At 36.4% G+C, this 15,562-nt stretch overlaps 1 protein-coding gene across 7 annotated transcripts in view; it reads left to right on the top strand.

The window, feature by feature from the left end:
- NEO1 (neogenin 1) overlaps positions 1–15,562 on the top strand; it is a 248,202-nt gene that overhangs the window by 91,197 nt on the left and 141,443 nt on the right. For all 7 annotated transcript variants that reach the window (XM_057543239.1, XM_057543244.1, XM_057543240.1 and 4 more), the window contains one exon: positions 2,284–2,420. In XM_057543239.1, the coding sequence (XP_057399222.1) occupies positions 2,284–2,420 (137 nt within the window). The remainder of the gene's footprint in view (positions 1–2,283; positions 2,421–15,562) is intronic.

Genomic DNA, 15,562 nt, shown 5'->3' with positions numbered 1-15,562 from the left:
GGGACTGGTTTCGTGGAAGACAGTTTTTCCACGGACCAGGGAGGGCGGGGCGGGGGGATGGTTCAGGGGTAATGCAAGCAACGAGGGGGATGGTTCAGGGGGTAGTGCAAGCGATGGGGAGCAGCAGATGAAGCTTCGCTTGCTAACCCGCCCCTCACCTCCTGCTGTGCGGCCCGGTTCCTAACAGGCCACGGACCGGTACTGGTCCCGGTCCTGGTCTGCGGCCCGGGGGTTGGGGACCCCTGCCTTAGCACACCAAGCTCTCCTCAACTGACCCCCGGCTACTCAGAGACACATATATACATACACTCCTGTGTTCAGCAACACTCAGTTTGGGTCCATTGACCATGATTGCTTTTCCACTTATTGTTTCTGTTGCCTGCATTTTCGAATTTTGGAGCTTTAAATGCTTGATTGCCATTTTAGTATAAGCCACCATATGTTAGGTGAACAAGTTAAGTGCATTCTGATAAGCTAGTGGACGTTCTTCCTCCCAGCCTTCTTTTAAGGGAAATAAAATAAGCTCCATTAAGAAAGATTGACTTCTCTTGTACTTGTACTCAGTTATGGCAAATATGAGGTGTAGCAAGTGTCAGGAATATTTTTTAGTGTAACTATTCGATATAAATTGCTATACCTCAATTTCAAAAGTACCATACCAACTAGTGTTTGAAATTATGTTCCTCTCAGCTGGGTATCATATGTGTATAGTGCTGGTTTCCCTTTTGTGAACATTGTTTTCCATTTATGAAACTTAGTTGTGATTTTGTCCAAGAGTAATATGTAGGATATTAATTTTTGTAAATTTATTTTATGAGGCACCCAAACCCTGTCTTATCTCTGTTTCTTTTATCCCAGTCATTCTTGCTTTCTTCCATTATATGTGGTCTGGCTTCTCTATCACATAAAGTTGTAATTTGAGGGTATAATTAAGATAGTTCACATTGGAAGGCCACTTGATAAAGTTTAGTCATGATCTTGCAGGGTATTTCTTAGAGAAGTCACCAAATCTGATTCTGGTTTTCCTTTCTTTGTCCAGAAACTTAATCTTGCCTATCAGATTCAGGAAGACTAATTACCCAAACCCACAGTGTACTGAAACTTAGGCCAAGATAGCACTTTACTTACAATGAGAATTATTAAGTGTGGCACAGACTGAATAGTCGTTTCCTCTGACTTTTTTCCCTGTCAAGAATTCCATATGAAAAACCAAATTGTAATCAGAACTTTTTTGTTGAGCATAGATACAGACAGGAAATATAACAATATTAAGATTTGAGAGAGAAATCTACCTATGAAAATCAGTTAGATGTAGAACCTCAAAGTAAAAATAAAATTGTAACTCTCTAAAATCTCCAAATTTAACTAAACTTATTCACTTTATAAAAATTTCATCAGAATGTTGGTTTGTGATTTCTTCCTTGATGTTATAGGATCATTTGGCTTTCTTTTTAAATATTCTCTTTGATGGAGAGAAAAAGGGAAGGAGGGAGTGGGGAGAGGAAATGAGGTTTTCTTCTGGTAGTTATTTTCCTTTCCAAGGATAACTTCAAATAATATATAATACATCTCAGTGTTACATATAGCAAAATTCCTTTATAAAAATACTTTACCTGTACAAAAATAAAAAATATATATTTTCTTTAAATAGACTTAAGTCACTCTGTAGAGCTGGGTTAGTAATGATCAGCATCCTTGTTGATAATGGCGTGATGGTGGCTGGTTCATGCCCAGCTACCACACCCAGGAACCTGCTCTCTGGCAACTGTTCTCTCTCCCTTCCCTTCCTCTTTTCCTCCCTTTCCTAGCCAAGCCACCATCGGAAACTTTCAGTAGGCACTGTGACCCCATGACTTACTGTTTCTGATCTGACATTTGCCCTCTCTGTTAGTCATTTGAGTATGGCATAGGTGTGGTGGTGTGATTCTCAGATTGATACCAGACTTGAAAATTACATAATTTGCAAAAAAACACTGGGCAGAGTAAAGAAGCAGAGATGGATTGTGGGGAGTGGAATTGGTCACAAAAATGGTATCCCTTTGGGAATAATTAAAGTGTCCGAGATAATTCATTGTAACATTTTGATTTGTATTTGTGATATTTATGCATGTAAAATATGAGCAAAGCAAATTGGACTAAATTAAATTCTGATATTTTATGTTGGTCTCAGTCCATCTATAGCTGTATAAATAATACTGTCGAAGTGTTTTATCTGTTTTATGTGGAGTGTTTTTCAGATATTATTTTCCTGGTTCTGAAATGTATCAATATTTTTTAATGCAGCTCTGAAAGATTGGTATTGCTGGCAGGTGGTAGTCTGGAGATCAGTGATGTCACTGAGGATGATGCCGGCACTTATTTTTGTATGGCTGATAATGGAAATGAGACAATTGAAGCTCAGGCAGAGCTTACAGTACAAGGTATGCAAATTTTTCCTTTATAAATGTTAAAAATCCTATGTACTTTATGGGTTTGTAATTGTTAAACGTTAATGTGGAAGAGGCAATACACCATAATAGTTAAAAGTAAATGGGCTACTTGAGTTCAAATGCTGGGTCTTATACTTCCTAGCTATATAACTATAGGAAATTTACTTCTCTGAGCTTCATTTTTCTCATCTGTAAAGTGGAGATAATAAGAGTACTTACCTCATTGGAGTTGTTTTCAGGACTAGAAGAGTAATGCTTGTAAAACTCCCAGAATAGTGACTAGAATATGGTAAAAGCTCAAAGTTAGTTATTGTTGTTATTATCTGTAGTGTAGGGTAGGGAAGGGTGTGATCTATGGCATCTGGAAGGTTCAGTTCATTTTTCTTGTCTCAAAAATGCTTTCTCTTTCTCTGACCCAGAACCACATATCCTAAGCATTGGTGTTCCCTCCTTTAGGGTGAATAGATCTCCTAGAAAGGAGTGCACTGTGGCTCTCAACATAACACCTGTTTGATTTGATGATTTCTTTCTTTTCAACTAATGCTGACCATCGCAGCATCTCCCTTATAGGTTCTCTGATTTGGAAGTCAAAGAAAATGACCATGGCATGTACACATAATCTCCCCATCTCCCTTGTTCTTCCTCCATATGGAAATGTACCCTCAGAGGAACATTTGCTCTCTCTCCTATGAATTGTCTGCAAATCTGTCTTTGTTTCAAATAAAAATCTTTAAGATCTTCTCTGTTACTTTTAGGGAAATCCAACACTGCTTGGATATGTAGAGGTATATATTAACTCATGATATTCATTATCAAGTTGTCTCAAAGTGTATTGTATTTGATAGAATACTTCCTGATACATGGTTTGCGGTGATCTCGTGTTTTATATGAAGGTTTCTTTTTCTTGGTACATTTTGTGGGTTTCAGAGTGGAAAGTAGTCACATTCCTACTCTGTTTGATAGGAATTGGGGAGCACATTGGAGTTCTGTGCTGGCAGAGGCATAGAATGTTTATATTCTGTATTGCTATTTGTGGGTGGATTCATAATCTCTGAAAAATCAAAAGAGCAGGCCTGGGCTTCCCTGGTGGCGCAGTGGTTGAGAATCTGCCTGCCAATGCAGGGGACACGGGTTCGAGCCCTGGTCTGGGAAGATCCCACATGCCACGGAGCGACTGGTCCTGTGAGCCACAATTACTGAGCCTGCGCGTCTGGAGCCTGTGCTCCGCAACAAGAGAGGCCGCGATAGTGAGAGGCCCGCGCACCGCGATGAAGAGTGGTCCCCGCTTGCCGCAACTAGAGAAAGCCCTCACACAGAAATGAAGACCCAACACAGCCGTAAATAAAAAAAAAAAAAAAAAAAAAAAACCAAAAAAAAAAACAAACAAACAAAAAAAAAACAAATGCTAAAAAAAAAAAAAAAAAAAAAAAAGAGCAGGCCTTAGAGTTCATATAACTGTTACCTCACTTGAGCTCAACCATTGCTCTGACTAGATAGAAAGTAGGATAAGACCAGTGGTAGAATGACCGATTTCTTTACCTCTATGTAAATGGAACTGGACAAGTAAAATATTAGTGAACTCCCTCTTACTTGGCTTCTGTGCCTCCCTTGGTGGATGTTTTCTCTTTTTGTTTTTTTTTGTTAGTCAGATTCTTGGCCTGATACTCTCTCCATTTTTCTACCTGTGCCTCAGTTTCCTCCAAAGTAAGGTACCTTGTTATTAGCCTCAAATGGGAGGCATAGTGTCTGCCATATGTATTAGTTACATTTGTCCATGCAGTTAATTTCTACTCTTTGTTTTTATTCATTGTATGGAATCTAATTAAGACTCTGTCTATTCGCTTAATTAACTGCAGTTTTTAGTTACAGGATAACACATACATCTGGTACTTTGTATCCTGTTCCATCTTATCATCTGTGCCTAAAGAAAATGCCCTTTAAGTGAATACATTCTAGAAAACTGAGAAAAGAATAAGAGTGAAGAAACCCAGATATTAAAATTAAATAACCTTCTCTAATCAAAACAGCATGTCATTGGCCCAAGAATAGACTAGACAATAGAAAGGAATAAAATCCAGCTGTTACAAGTAATTATGGAACTTTAAAATATTATCAAAGTGGTACTTCAGTTCAGAGGGAAAAAGTGTTTTATTTATTAAAGGGTATTGGTACAAAAGACTTTTAAGTGGAAGGAAATAAAGTTGGATCTCTACTTCAATTCCAAGGTCTAAATGTGAAAAGGTGAAGAATATATGGGATAGCGTTTGTATTATCTCTGATGGGAGAGACTATCTTAGGAAAAAGAGAAAATGGCATGTCAAGCAAAAACCAACAAATTCTGACAACATACACATTTTTTAAAAAGTTATAGGAAAACCCTGTGCAGATGATAGACCGGGAGAAAATATTTGTAACACATAACTGAGAAAGGGTCAGAATCATTAAAATAAAGAGACCTTTCAGAAAGAGATTTTTTTAAAAGAAATAACCTAAAGAAAGCTGATAAAGACTGCCAACAGGCAGTTCACAGGAGTTTATTAGCTATTTGCATTTCTTCATCAGTAGATAGTCAATTTTACTAGCAGTCAGAAAAATACAAATTTAAAAGATACCATTTTCCCCACCATCATATTGGCAAAAATTAAAAAGATTTTGACCTTCAGAGAATGTGGTGTGGTGCTCAGAACTGAAAAGTATTACTGATACCATGTCACCAGTACAGAACAGAGCGAAAACATCACCTCCTTGCTACTAGATATTGTATTCCACAATACAATTTAAGGTTGAACTAGCTTTTTTGATACCCTTATTTTAGGGAGCAACCAAATTCATTTACTTACCAAGTCTTATCAGTAGTCCACCAACTCTTTCTTTTCCTCCCCAGCCTCAACTGGGGAGAATGTCTAAGGTTCTATGTTAGGTCCTTCCATTTTTGCCTACTATTGAAATAGCAGCCTATCTGCTAACTTCTCTGTATCTAACATAGTTTCAGATTGGCTTGAGGCTAATAGTTGTACATATGTGTTTGAGAGTGTCTGCCATGATTTTGATTTTCAGTAGATGACTGGGGAACTCTGGTGCTTAAAAATATCTCAAGGTCAAAAATCTTAGTGAGACCAATAGAAGAGTTTTGGTTGTTTTTTATTTCACCCAGAAGTTTACACCGAATGCTTTACAAGTCTATGGTTGATGAATATTTAGAAAACATAGGTAAAAGGTGTTTTCAAAGGTATGAAGCTAGAGATGGCATGAGATCTCTGTCCATGAAAGAATTACTCTCTAAACTAGATGCCCCAGGTAGCTTTTTTGGTGGTAAGATGTTCTATTAAATATTAACTTTTCATTCATCTGCTTGCTGGAAATCTTTGAACTGGGTTGGGAGTGGTTGAAATTGAGCAAGACTTCTACACCTTTGATGAAGAAAGTAGTTTCTAGGCTGGTTTCCATTTTCTGTCAAACTAATTCTAGCTGTTGACCCCCTCACCCAAAATCAACTCTGAAGAACCTAGAGGAGTGAGAGGGAATTATGGGGAGACTGAGGCACTATGAACCTGTATGTGTTTATGGATGAGTGAAAGATGGTTTGTGGGGGTGGTGGCTGCAGCCTGGGATGAAGGACTGCCAGCGGTAACAGTGAGAAAGTAGATTGGAAGGAGGCTGTTAAATTTTATCTTACTCGCTGGTGTTGCCTTGAGACTATCTTTGCCTGTCTTTTCACAGCAGAAATGAACAGGAATGGCCCAGGCTTCCATGTCCATTCAAAAGGTCTACTGGGGCTCTGATGGCATTAATGAAACTGGTATGGCCTGACTGCCCTTAGGGGATCACTTTTCAACTTTTTCCCCCACGCTGCCTCCAAACTCCCAGATTGGTAGGTTTTAACCTAGGAAGACTCTGAGGCCAGTGCTATTTCTACCTAAGAATTTAAATATGAAACCTTGACCGGAGGAGTTACCTGTGGAATGCCCAGCAAATTGGAATGAAAAACAGTAATTCTGAGGTCCTTAGGGCTCTTTGCTCCAGGGCTTATCCTCCTACAGTTAGGGCCTGGTGACCATGCATGTTCTCAGATAGAGTGGCTGGTACACCAGAAGAACATTAGTTTATAGCCAAACTACTCCCCTGAATTGTACAGCTGCTCTCAGAGAAAGACAACCAAGTGAATAACATATACCATCTGATGGAGAATTAGTGGAAAAATTGACCAAGAATTTAAAATAAGCATGATAAATACATTTAAGGAGATAAGAAAGATATTAGCAATATAATGCAAGAACTAGAAAATGTGAAAACAGAACCAGGTAGAAATATTAGGTATGAAAAATGTAGTGAAGATAAAGAACACGGTAGACTGAATAATAGTCTAAGGTATACAGCTGATGAACAAACTCCTGAGTTGGAAGATTACATTGAGAAACTCTCTAAGAACATAGCATTAAATGAGAGAATGCATAGAATAAAAGCCAAGGGATGTGAAAGTTAGATGTAGAAGGGCTTGTATCCAGATAAATAGGAATCCTAGAGGAGATATGAAATAAAAAGAGAGAAAGAAATAGTTGAAGAAATAATTAAGATAAATTTCTCAGAATTAAAGATTAATGGAAGACCTTAGATTGAGAGGGCTTTTAATGGCTGCTAAATATTGGAGAGGAGAAAACACTCACCATTAGACTCATTTACAGTGGCTGATAACATCAAAGTCAAAAAGAGCTTCTAAAAGCTCCCAGTGACAAAGAGCAGATCACCTATAAAGGGACAAGAATTAGAGTGCACCTAGTGCTGATTTTGAGAGATGTGATTTCAAGAGGATGGTGGAGAAATTTTTTAAAGGTTTAAAGGAAAAGAACAGTGAATTCACATAGCATTTATATGTACCCAAAATGTGAGGCATAGTAAAAATTCTCATCATACAAGACCTAAGAAGGTTTGCTACACAAAAATACAGACTGAAAGCACTTTTGGAATGAATACTCAAATAAGAAGAGACACATTCAGGAAAGGCTGTAAGAGATATGGGAGTTTTAAAATGTAGCCCCCAAATTCTTTGAAGTCCCCCTAGTGAGTGCTGGAGTTTATTATACCCCTTGTCCTTGAATCTGAGTGGGCTTAGAGCTATTTGAATCAATAGAGATATCACATGACTTCTGAGGCTTATAAAAAGCCATGTAGAGTCCTCTTGGTTCTCTTGAAGTTAGTGCTTTCCAGACACTTCCTCTTGGGATCTCTATCTCAGAACCTAGCTACCATGCTGTGTGAAGCTCAAACCACGAGGAAAGCCTACATTGTAGGTGCTCTAATAGACAGCTCCAGCTGAGACCAACTTTCAGGTCATCTAACCAAGGAACCAGACTTGTGAATGAAGAAGTCTTCAGTTGATTTCAGCCCCCAGCTTTCTGTGTCACCCCCAGACATTCAAGTCTTCTTAGACATTGTGGAGCAGAGATAAGCCATCCCTGCTGTGCCCTGTCGTAATTCCTGACCTACAGGATCTGTGAGCATAAGAAAATAATGGTAGTTTTATGCCAATAATGGTTGTTTTATGTTTTGGCGTTTGCTGTGCAGCATTAGTAACTTGGGAACATTCACTATTGTTCTTTTTTAAAAAGGAGAGAATCAAAGTAAAGAAAAAGTATGTTAATGATAGCCCACTACTAAAATTTTTGACAATACCAAGTAGTGGGTGTAGACGGGTGTATGTGTGTTGTTAGGGGAAAGCTAGAAATACTAATATCTGTATATGTATAGATATAAATATTAAGAAATAAAATATGAGTTTGGAACTTAAGGGCAGTTACCACAGAACGAAATAGAATATACATATAACTTTTAAACAGCAGAAGAAAGGTTTATCCAACTGAAAGCACAAAAGGGGGAAAAAATAAACATTGTATACTATAAAGACAAAGTATGAATAAAATGTAGAAATAACTCCCAATATAATGGTAATTAAAATAATGTAAATGGGTCAAACTCATCAATTAAAAGCAGATTGGATTACAAAAACACCCCAATATGTTGTTTGCAAAGATACGCATAAAACTAATAAGACAGTGAGATTTAAAATAAAAGGATGGAAAAGACATAATAGGCAAAACGAAAGAAAGTTGAGGTAGCCATCTAAAAGACAAAAATAGCAGAAGGAACATTTATTCGTAAGAGGAATCATAGATCAAGAAGATATAACACAAAACATATAGTCAACAAATCACAGCAAGATCTTTTTTGATCAGCCGCCTAGAGTAATGGAAATGAAAATACAAATAAACAAATGGGATGTAATTAAACTTAGAAGCTTTTGCATAACAAAGGAAACCATAAACCAAACTAAAAGACAACCCTCAGAATGGGAGAAAATATTTGCAAATGAAGCAGCTGACAAGGGATTAATCTCCAAAATATACAGACAGCTCATGCACCTCAATATCAAAAGAACAAACAACCCAATCCAAAAATGGGCAGAAGACCTAAATAGACATTTCTCCAAAGAAGATATACAGATTGCCAACAAACACATGAAAGGATGCTCAACATCACTAATCATTAGAGAAATGCAAATCAAAACTACAATGACATATCACCTCACACCAGTCAGAATGGCCATCATCAAAAAGTCTGCAAACAGTAAATGCTGGAGAGAGTGTGGAGAAAAGGGAACCCTCCTACACTGTTGGTGGGAATGTAAATTGGTACACCCACTATGGAGAACAGTATGGAGGTTCCTTAAAAAACTAAAAATAGAGCTACCATATGACCCAGCAATCCCACTCCCAGGCATATATCCAGAGAAAACCATAATTCAAAAGGATGCATGCACCCTTATGTTCATTGCCGCACTATTTACAGTAGTCAGGGGATGGAAGCAACCTAAATGTCCATCAACAGAGGAATGGATAAAGAAGATGTGTTACATATATACAGGATATATGTAACACACTAGGATATTACTCAGCCATAAAAAGGAATGAAATAGTGCCATTTGCAGAGACGTGGATGGATCTAGAGATTGTCATACAGAGTGAAGTAAGTCAAAGAGAAAAATATCGTATGATATTGCTTATATGTGGAATCTAGAAAAATGGTAGAGATGAACTTATTTGCAAAGCAGAAATAGAGTCAAGATGTATGGTAATTTGCAATTACCAAGGGGGGAAGGGGGGTGGGATGAATTGGGAGATTGGTAATGACATGTATACACTACTGTGTATAAAATAGATAACTAATGAGGATCTACTGTATAGCACAGGGAACTCTACTCAGTGGTCTGTGGTGACCTAAATGGAAAGGAAATCTAAAAAACATGGGATATATGTATGACTGATTCACTTTGCTGTACAGCAAGAAACTAACACAACATTGTAAAGCAACTATATTCCAATAAAAAAGTAATTAAAAAATAAATAAAAGAAAGCTAAACAAAACTATATAGTCAACATAAATATATATGCAGCCTCAAAATATATGAAACAAAAACTAAATAACAGCTGAGGGAAATAGATAAATCAACAATTGTTAAGAGAGTTTACCATACTCCTCTCAGGAAATGACAGAAGAGACAGAAATGTTTAGGTTGGCCAGAGTTACCTCTACTATTTAATAACATAGTTCTACCAGTACCATAAGAGAAGAAAAAGAAATAATAGTGTTGAAATTGGAAGAAGAGATAAGATTGTTCTGTTGACAGATGATTTGATTGTCTACCTGAAATCACCTACAGAATCAGCAAACTAGTATATAATAGAAAACAACATTGGGCAGGTTTGCCATACAGGATAAATTTATCAAAATCAGAATTATTTCTCTGTACCAGCAATAATCAATAGAAAATATTTAAAAAGAAAAAATATTTTAAAATAGGTAAATTTTCAATAGGAAAAAACTATAAAATATCTAGAAATATAACTCACCAAGAATATACAAGACCTTTGTCAAGAAAAATTTAAAACTCTAGTAGAAAAAAAAAAAAAACAACTCTAGTAGAGAACATAGATGATAAATAAATGGCAAAATAGATATTTCATGCTCTTGGATGGGTTGATATAATATTTAAAATGTCATTCATCCTCCCAAATTAATATACATTTGGCATATATTAATCAAGATTCTTTTTTTAATTTATTTTTGGCTGTGTTGGGTCTTCGTTTCTGTGCGAGGGCTTTCTCTAGTTGCGGCAAGCGGGGGCCACTCTTCATCGCGGTGCATGGGCCTCTCACTATCACAGCCTCTCTTGTTGCGGAGCACAGGCTCCAGACGCGCAGGCTCAGTAGTTGTGGCTCACGGGCCCAGTTGCTCCGCGGCTTGTGGGATCTTCCCAGACCAGGGCTTGAACCCGTGTCCCCTGCATTGGCAGGCAGATTCTCAACCATTGCCCCACCAGGGAAGCCTGAATCAAGATTCTTAGTTGATTTTTTGATGAACCTGGAAGTTTTCTTCTAAAATGTACATAGAAGAATAAAGGTTTGTGAACTACTGGGTTTGCTATGGAAAGAAAAAAAGAGTAGAGAGCTTGCTCTACAAGATATTTAAACGTATTAAAAAGGCACAGTGATTTTTTTTTTTTTTTAAAGAAAGTATTGTCACAAGAACTGAGAAATAGACCAGTGGAAGGAATGAGGAATGGGCTAATTGTTCTGTAAATGGTTTGGGGGGAAATGGCTTCCTAAAATGGAGAGAAAAAAAGTTGAATTTCTATGTTACAATGACCATGCAAATGACTTCCATTTGGTTCAATAGTGACTGAAATTTGAAGGGTAAAACTGTAAAGTTAATAGAAGAAAATGTAGGAGAATAACTTTGTCACCTAGGAGCAGGAAAAGATTACTTTGGGTAAAACTTTAGATGCAGAAATCATGACGTAAAACATTGATGACTTTGATCACGTCGCAAATTGATGGTATTTTTCATAAAAGTTCAGGTGATGAAAGAAAAATGAGGAGCAAAGGAAAAGTTAAATATTTGGGTAAATCTAAGTGAATATTGAATATGTAAAATAATAATGTTATATGAGATTTAAAATACAGTACACAAACGTATAAGTCAGGAGTAAGGATACGGAGTTAGTCTTCTAAGGTTCTTAAAATTTCCAGGAAGTGGCGAAAGTACTACTTTATATTAGAGATTAATAAGGCAAGGATGTGTACTGTAATCTCTGTGGGAAGCCTTGAAAGAATAATAGAAGAATCTATAACTAACAAGGTAATAGAAGAAGAAAATAAAAATAAAATAAAAAATTCTCCAGAAGAAGGTATGAAAGGAAAGGAAAAGGAACATAGAATAAGATGGACTAATAGAAAGCAAATAGTGGGATGGTAGGTTTAAATACAAATATATCAGTAATTGTAAATGGACTAACTACTCTAATTAAAAGTCAGATTGGAAAGAAATTAAAACCTAACTATGTATTACTTGTATGAGAGACACACTAAATATAAGGATACAGAAAATTGAAAATTACAAGGATGGAAAAAGGTAAACCATGCCTAAACTAACTGGAAAAAAGCTGTTGTAGATACCAAGCAAAAAAGCAAGATGCATTATTACAGATAAAGTGGGGCATTTCATATTAAGAGTTAATATACCAGGAAAATAAAACCATTCTAAGTATGTATTACCTCATAACATAATCTCAAAATGTGAAAGGCAGAAACTGATAGAACTACAAGGAGAAGTAGACGAGACAAACCCACAGTCCTAGTGATAAATTTTAACACACTTCAGTAGCTGATAGGATATGTAGCACAAGGCAAATAAGTACAAACAAAATAAAAACCACAAACAGTTATAATACAGAACTGAACAATACAATTAACAAACTTGACCTTATTGACATTTATAAAATATTGCACCAAACAAATAAACTATGTTTTGTAAGTGCCTGTGAACCGTTACTATTGGGTGGGCCAAAAGGTTCCTTCAGTTTTTTCCATAAGATGACTCTAGTAGCACTTAGATGTCTTCAACTTCATTTGAAACAATTTTGTTAGATTGTATGTGACAGCTGTCACATCAGTGTGCATTTAAAGCAAGACTTATCAAAATTGGTGAATTGTTGTAGAGCCATTTTAATATTAAAGATGGAAGAAAAAAGCAAAATTTTTGGCATATTATGCTTTATTATTTCAAGAAAGGTAAAAACACAACTGAAACACAAAAGAAGATTGTGCAGTGCATGGAGAAGGTTTTGTGACGGATCAAACGTGTCAAAAGTGGTTTGCCAAGTTTCATGCTGGAGATTTCTCGCTGGACAATGCTCCACGGTCGGGTAGACCAGTTGAAGTTGATAGCAATCAAATCGAAACAATAACTGAGAACAATCAACGTTATACCACACGGGAGATAGCCAACATATTCAAAACATCCAAATCAAGTGTTGAAAATCATTTGCACCAGTTTGGTTATGTGAATCGCTTTGATGGTAGAGTTCCACATAAGTTAAGTGAAAAAATCCTTCTTGACTGTATTTCCCCATGGGATTCTCTACTTAAATATAATGAAAATGTTCCGTTTTTAAAACAAATTGTGATGGGTGATGAAAGTGGATACTGTACAACAGTGTGGAATGGAAGAGATCGTGGGACAAGCGAAGTGAACCACCACCAACCACACCGAAGGCCGGTCTTCATCCAAAGAAGGTGATGTTGTGTATATGGTGGGATTGGAAGGGAGTCCTCTTATTATGAGCTCCTTCTGGAAAACCAAATGATAATTCCAACAAGTATTGCTCCCAGTTAGACCAACTGAAAGCGGCACTCGCTGAAAAGCATCCGGAATTAGTCAACAGAAAACACATAATCTTCCATCAGGATAATGCAGCAAGACTGCATGTTTCTTTGACGACCAGGCAGAAACTGTTACAGCTTGGCTGGGAAGTTCTGATTCATCTGTCGTATTCACCAGACATTGCACCTTTGGATTTCCATTTATTTTGGTCTTTACAATATTCTCTGTTTTTTTTTAAACATCTTCATTGGCGTATAATTGCTTTACAATGGTGTGTTAGTTTCTACTTTATTACAAAGTGAATCGATGGAAAAAATTTCAGTTCCCTGGAAGACTGTAAAAGGTACCTGGAACAGTTCTTTGCTCAAAAAGATAAAAAGTTTTGGGAAGATGGAATTATGAAGTTGCCTGAAAAATGGCAGAAAGTAGTGGAACAAAAGGGTGAATACGTTGTTCAATAAAGTTCTTGGTGAAAATGAAAAATGTATCTTTTAGTTTTACTTAAAAAACCGAAGGCACTTTTTGGCCCACCCAATAAAATATACCATATACTGACTACAGGACAAATCTTAAATTTGAGAGAATAGAAATTCTATAGATTTGACCGCTGTGGAATTAAGGTTGGAACTAATTACAGAAAAGTGACTTAAAAAAAAAAAGATAAGTTGAAGATCTCCTAGTGTTTGAAACTTAAGTGAATCACTTTGAAATAATCTATGGGTCAGAAATGAAATGATGAAAATTTAAAAATAGGTCATATCTCTGTTAGTTTAACCTTTCAAAACTTAGGGGATGCTTAGAGGAAATTTATAGCCTTAAGTACATATATTAGAAGGGAAGAAATGCTGAAAATTTAGCGATTTAAATATATATCTCAGTGAATGGATAAAGAAATTGTGGTATACACACACACAGTGGAATACTACTCAGCCATAAAAAGGAATGAAATAATGCCATTTATAGCAACATGGATGGAGCTAGAGATTATCATACTAGTTGGAGTATGATACAAATGAAATTATTTACAAAATAGAAATTCACAAACATAAGAAAACAAACTTATGGTTACCAAAAGGGAAGGGTGGGGGGAGGGAAAAATTGGAGTTTGGGATTAGCAATTACAGACTTCTCTATATAAAATAGATAATAGGTACTGTACTGTATAGCACCGGGAACTATATTCAATATCTCGTAATAACCTATAATGGAAAAGAATCTGAAAAAGAATATATATATATTATATATGTATGACTGAATCACTTTGTTGTACACCAGAAACTAACACAATATTGTAAATCAACTGTACTTCAATAAAATAAATAAATAAATATCCATCTCAAAAAAGCTTAAAAAAGAATAGCAAATTTAACCCAAAGAAAACAAGTAATCATAAGAGCAAAAATTAATGAAATAGAAAACAAACATTCAAAGTAAAGAGTTTCAGCAAAGCCAGAAGTTGATTCTTGTAAAGAATAACAAGACAAGACTTATATATAACTTGACAAAGGTCTTTATTTAGACCAGGAGTCAGCAAAATACAGCTCGTGGACCAAGTCTGCCAACCCCTTCATTTTATTCAGCCTGTGAACTAAAAATAGTTTATATAGTTTTAAATGGTTGAACAATATCAGAAGAATAAAATTTAATGATATATAAAATTTTATGAAATTCAGATTTTATTGTCCATAAATAAAGCTTTATTGGCACACAGTCACGCTCATTTATGTATTGACTGTGGCTGCTTTCATGCTACAGCAAAGGAGTTGAGTAGTTGTGGTGGAGACCACATGGCCCACAAAGCCTAAAATATGTAGTATCTGGCCCTTTTCAGAAAAAGTTTCAACCTCTGATATAGACTATAAAGAACTATAGATCAGTAAGTAAACAAAGACAGATAATCCAGTAGAAAATGGGCAAGACTTGAACAGCTACCTCACAGGTCTCCAGGTGACTATTAAAAATTTGAAAAAGAGGTTCTTATCATTAGTTCTTAGAGAAATATAAAGCCACAATGAGGTACCACTGTACTCCACCAGAGTGGTTAAAACTCAAGAGACTAACAATACCAGGTGTTGGCTAAGATGAGGAACAATAATGGGGACTCTAATATACTGCTGTTAGGACTATACATTGATTTAATCACTGTTTGGCAGACTCTACTAAAACTGCATACAAACGTTATCTTTTACAATGGTTGTATTCCTAGGAGTATACTCATCAGAAGTATATAACTATATGCATCAAAAAACATGCATGATCTACCAAATGTAGAATGGATAGCTAGTGGGAAGCAGCCGCATAGCACAGGGAGATCAGCTCGGTGCTTTGTGGCCACCTAGAGGGGTGGGATGGGGAGGGTGGGAGGGAGGGAGATGCAAGAGGGAGGAGATATGGGAACATATGTATATGTGTAACTG

This window comes from Balaenoptera acutorostrata, chromosome 3 (genome assembly GCF_949987535.1).
Source record: "Balaenoptera acutorostrata chromosome 3, mBalAcu1.1, whole genome shotgun sequence".
In the NCBI taxonomy this organism is placed as follows: Eukaryota; Metazoa; Chordata; class Mammalia; order Artiodactyla; family Balaenopteridae; genus Balaenoptera; species Balaenoptera acutorostrata.
This window is presented reverse-complemented; position numbering and strand designations above follow the sequence as displayed.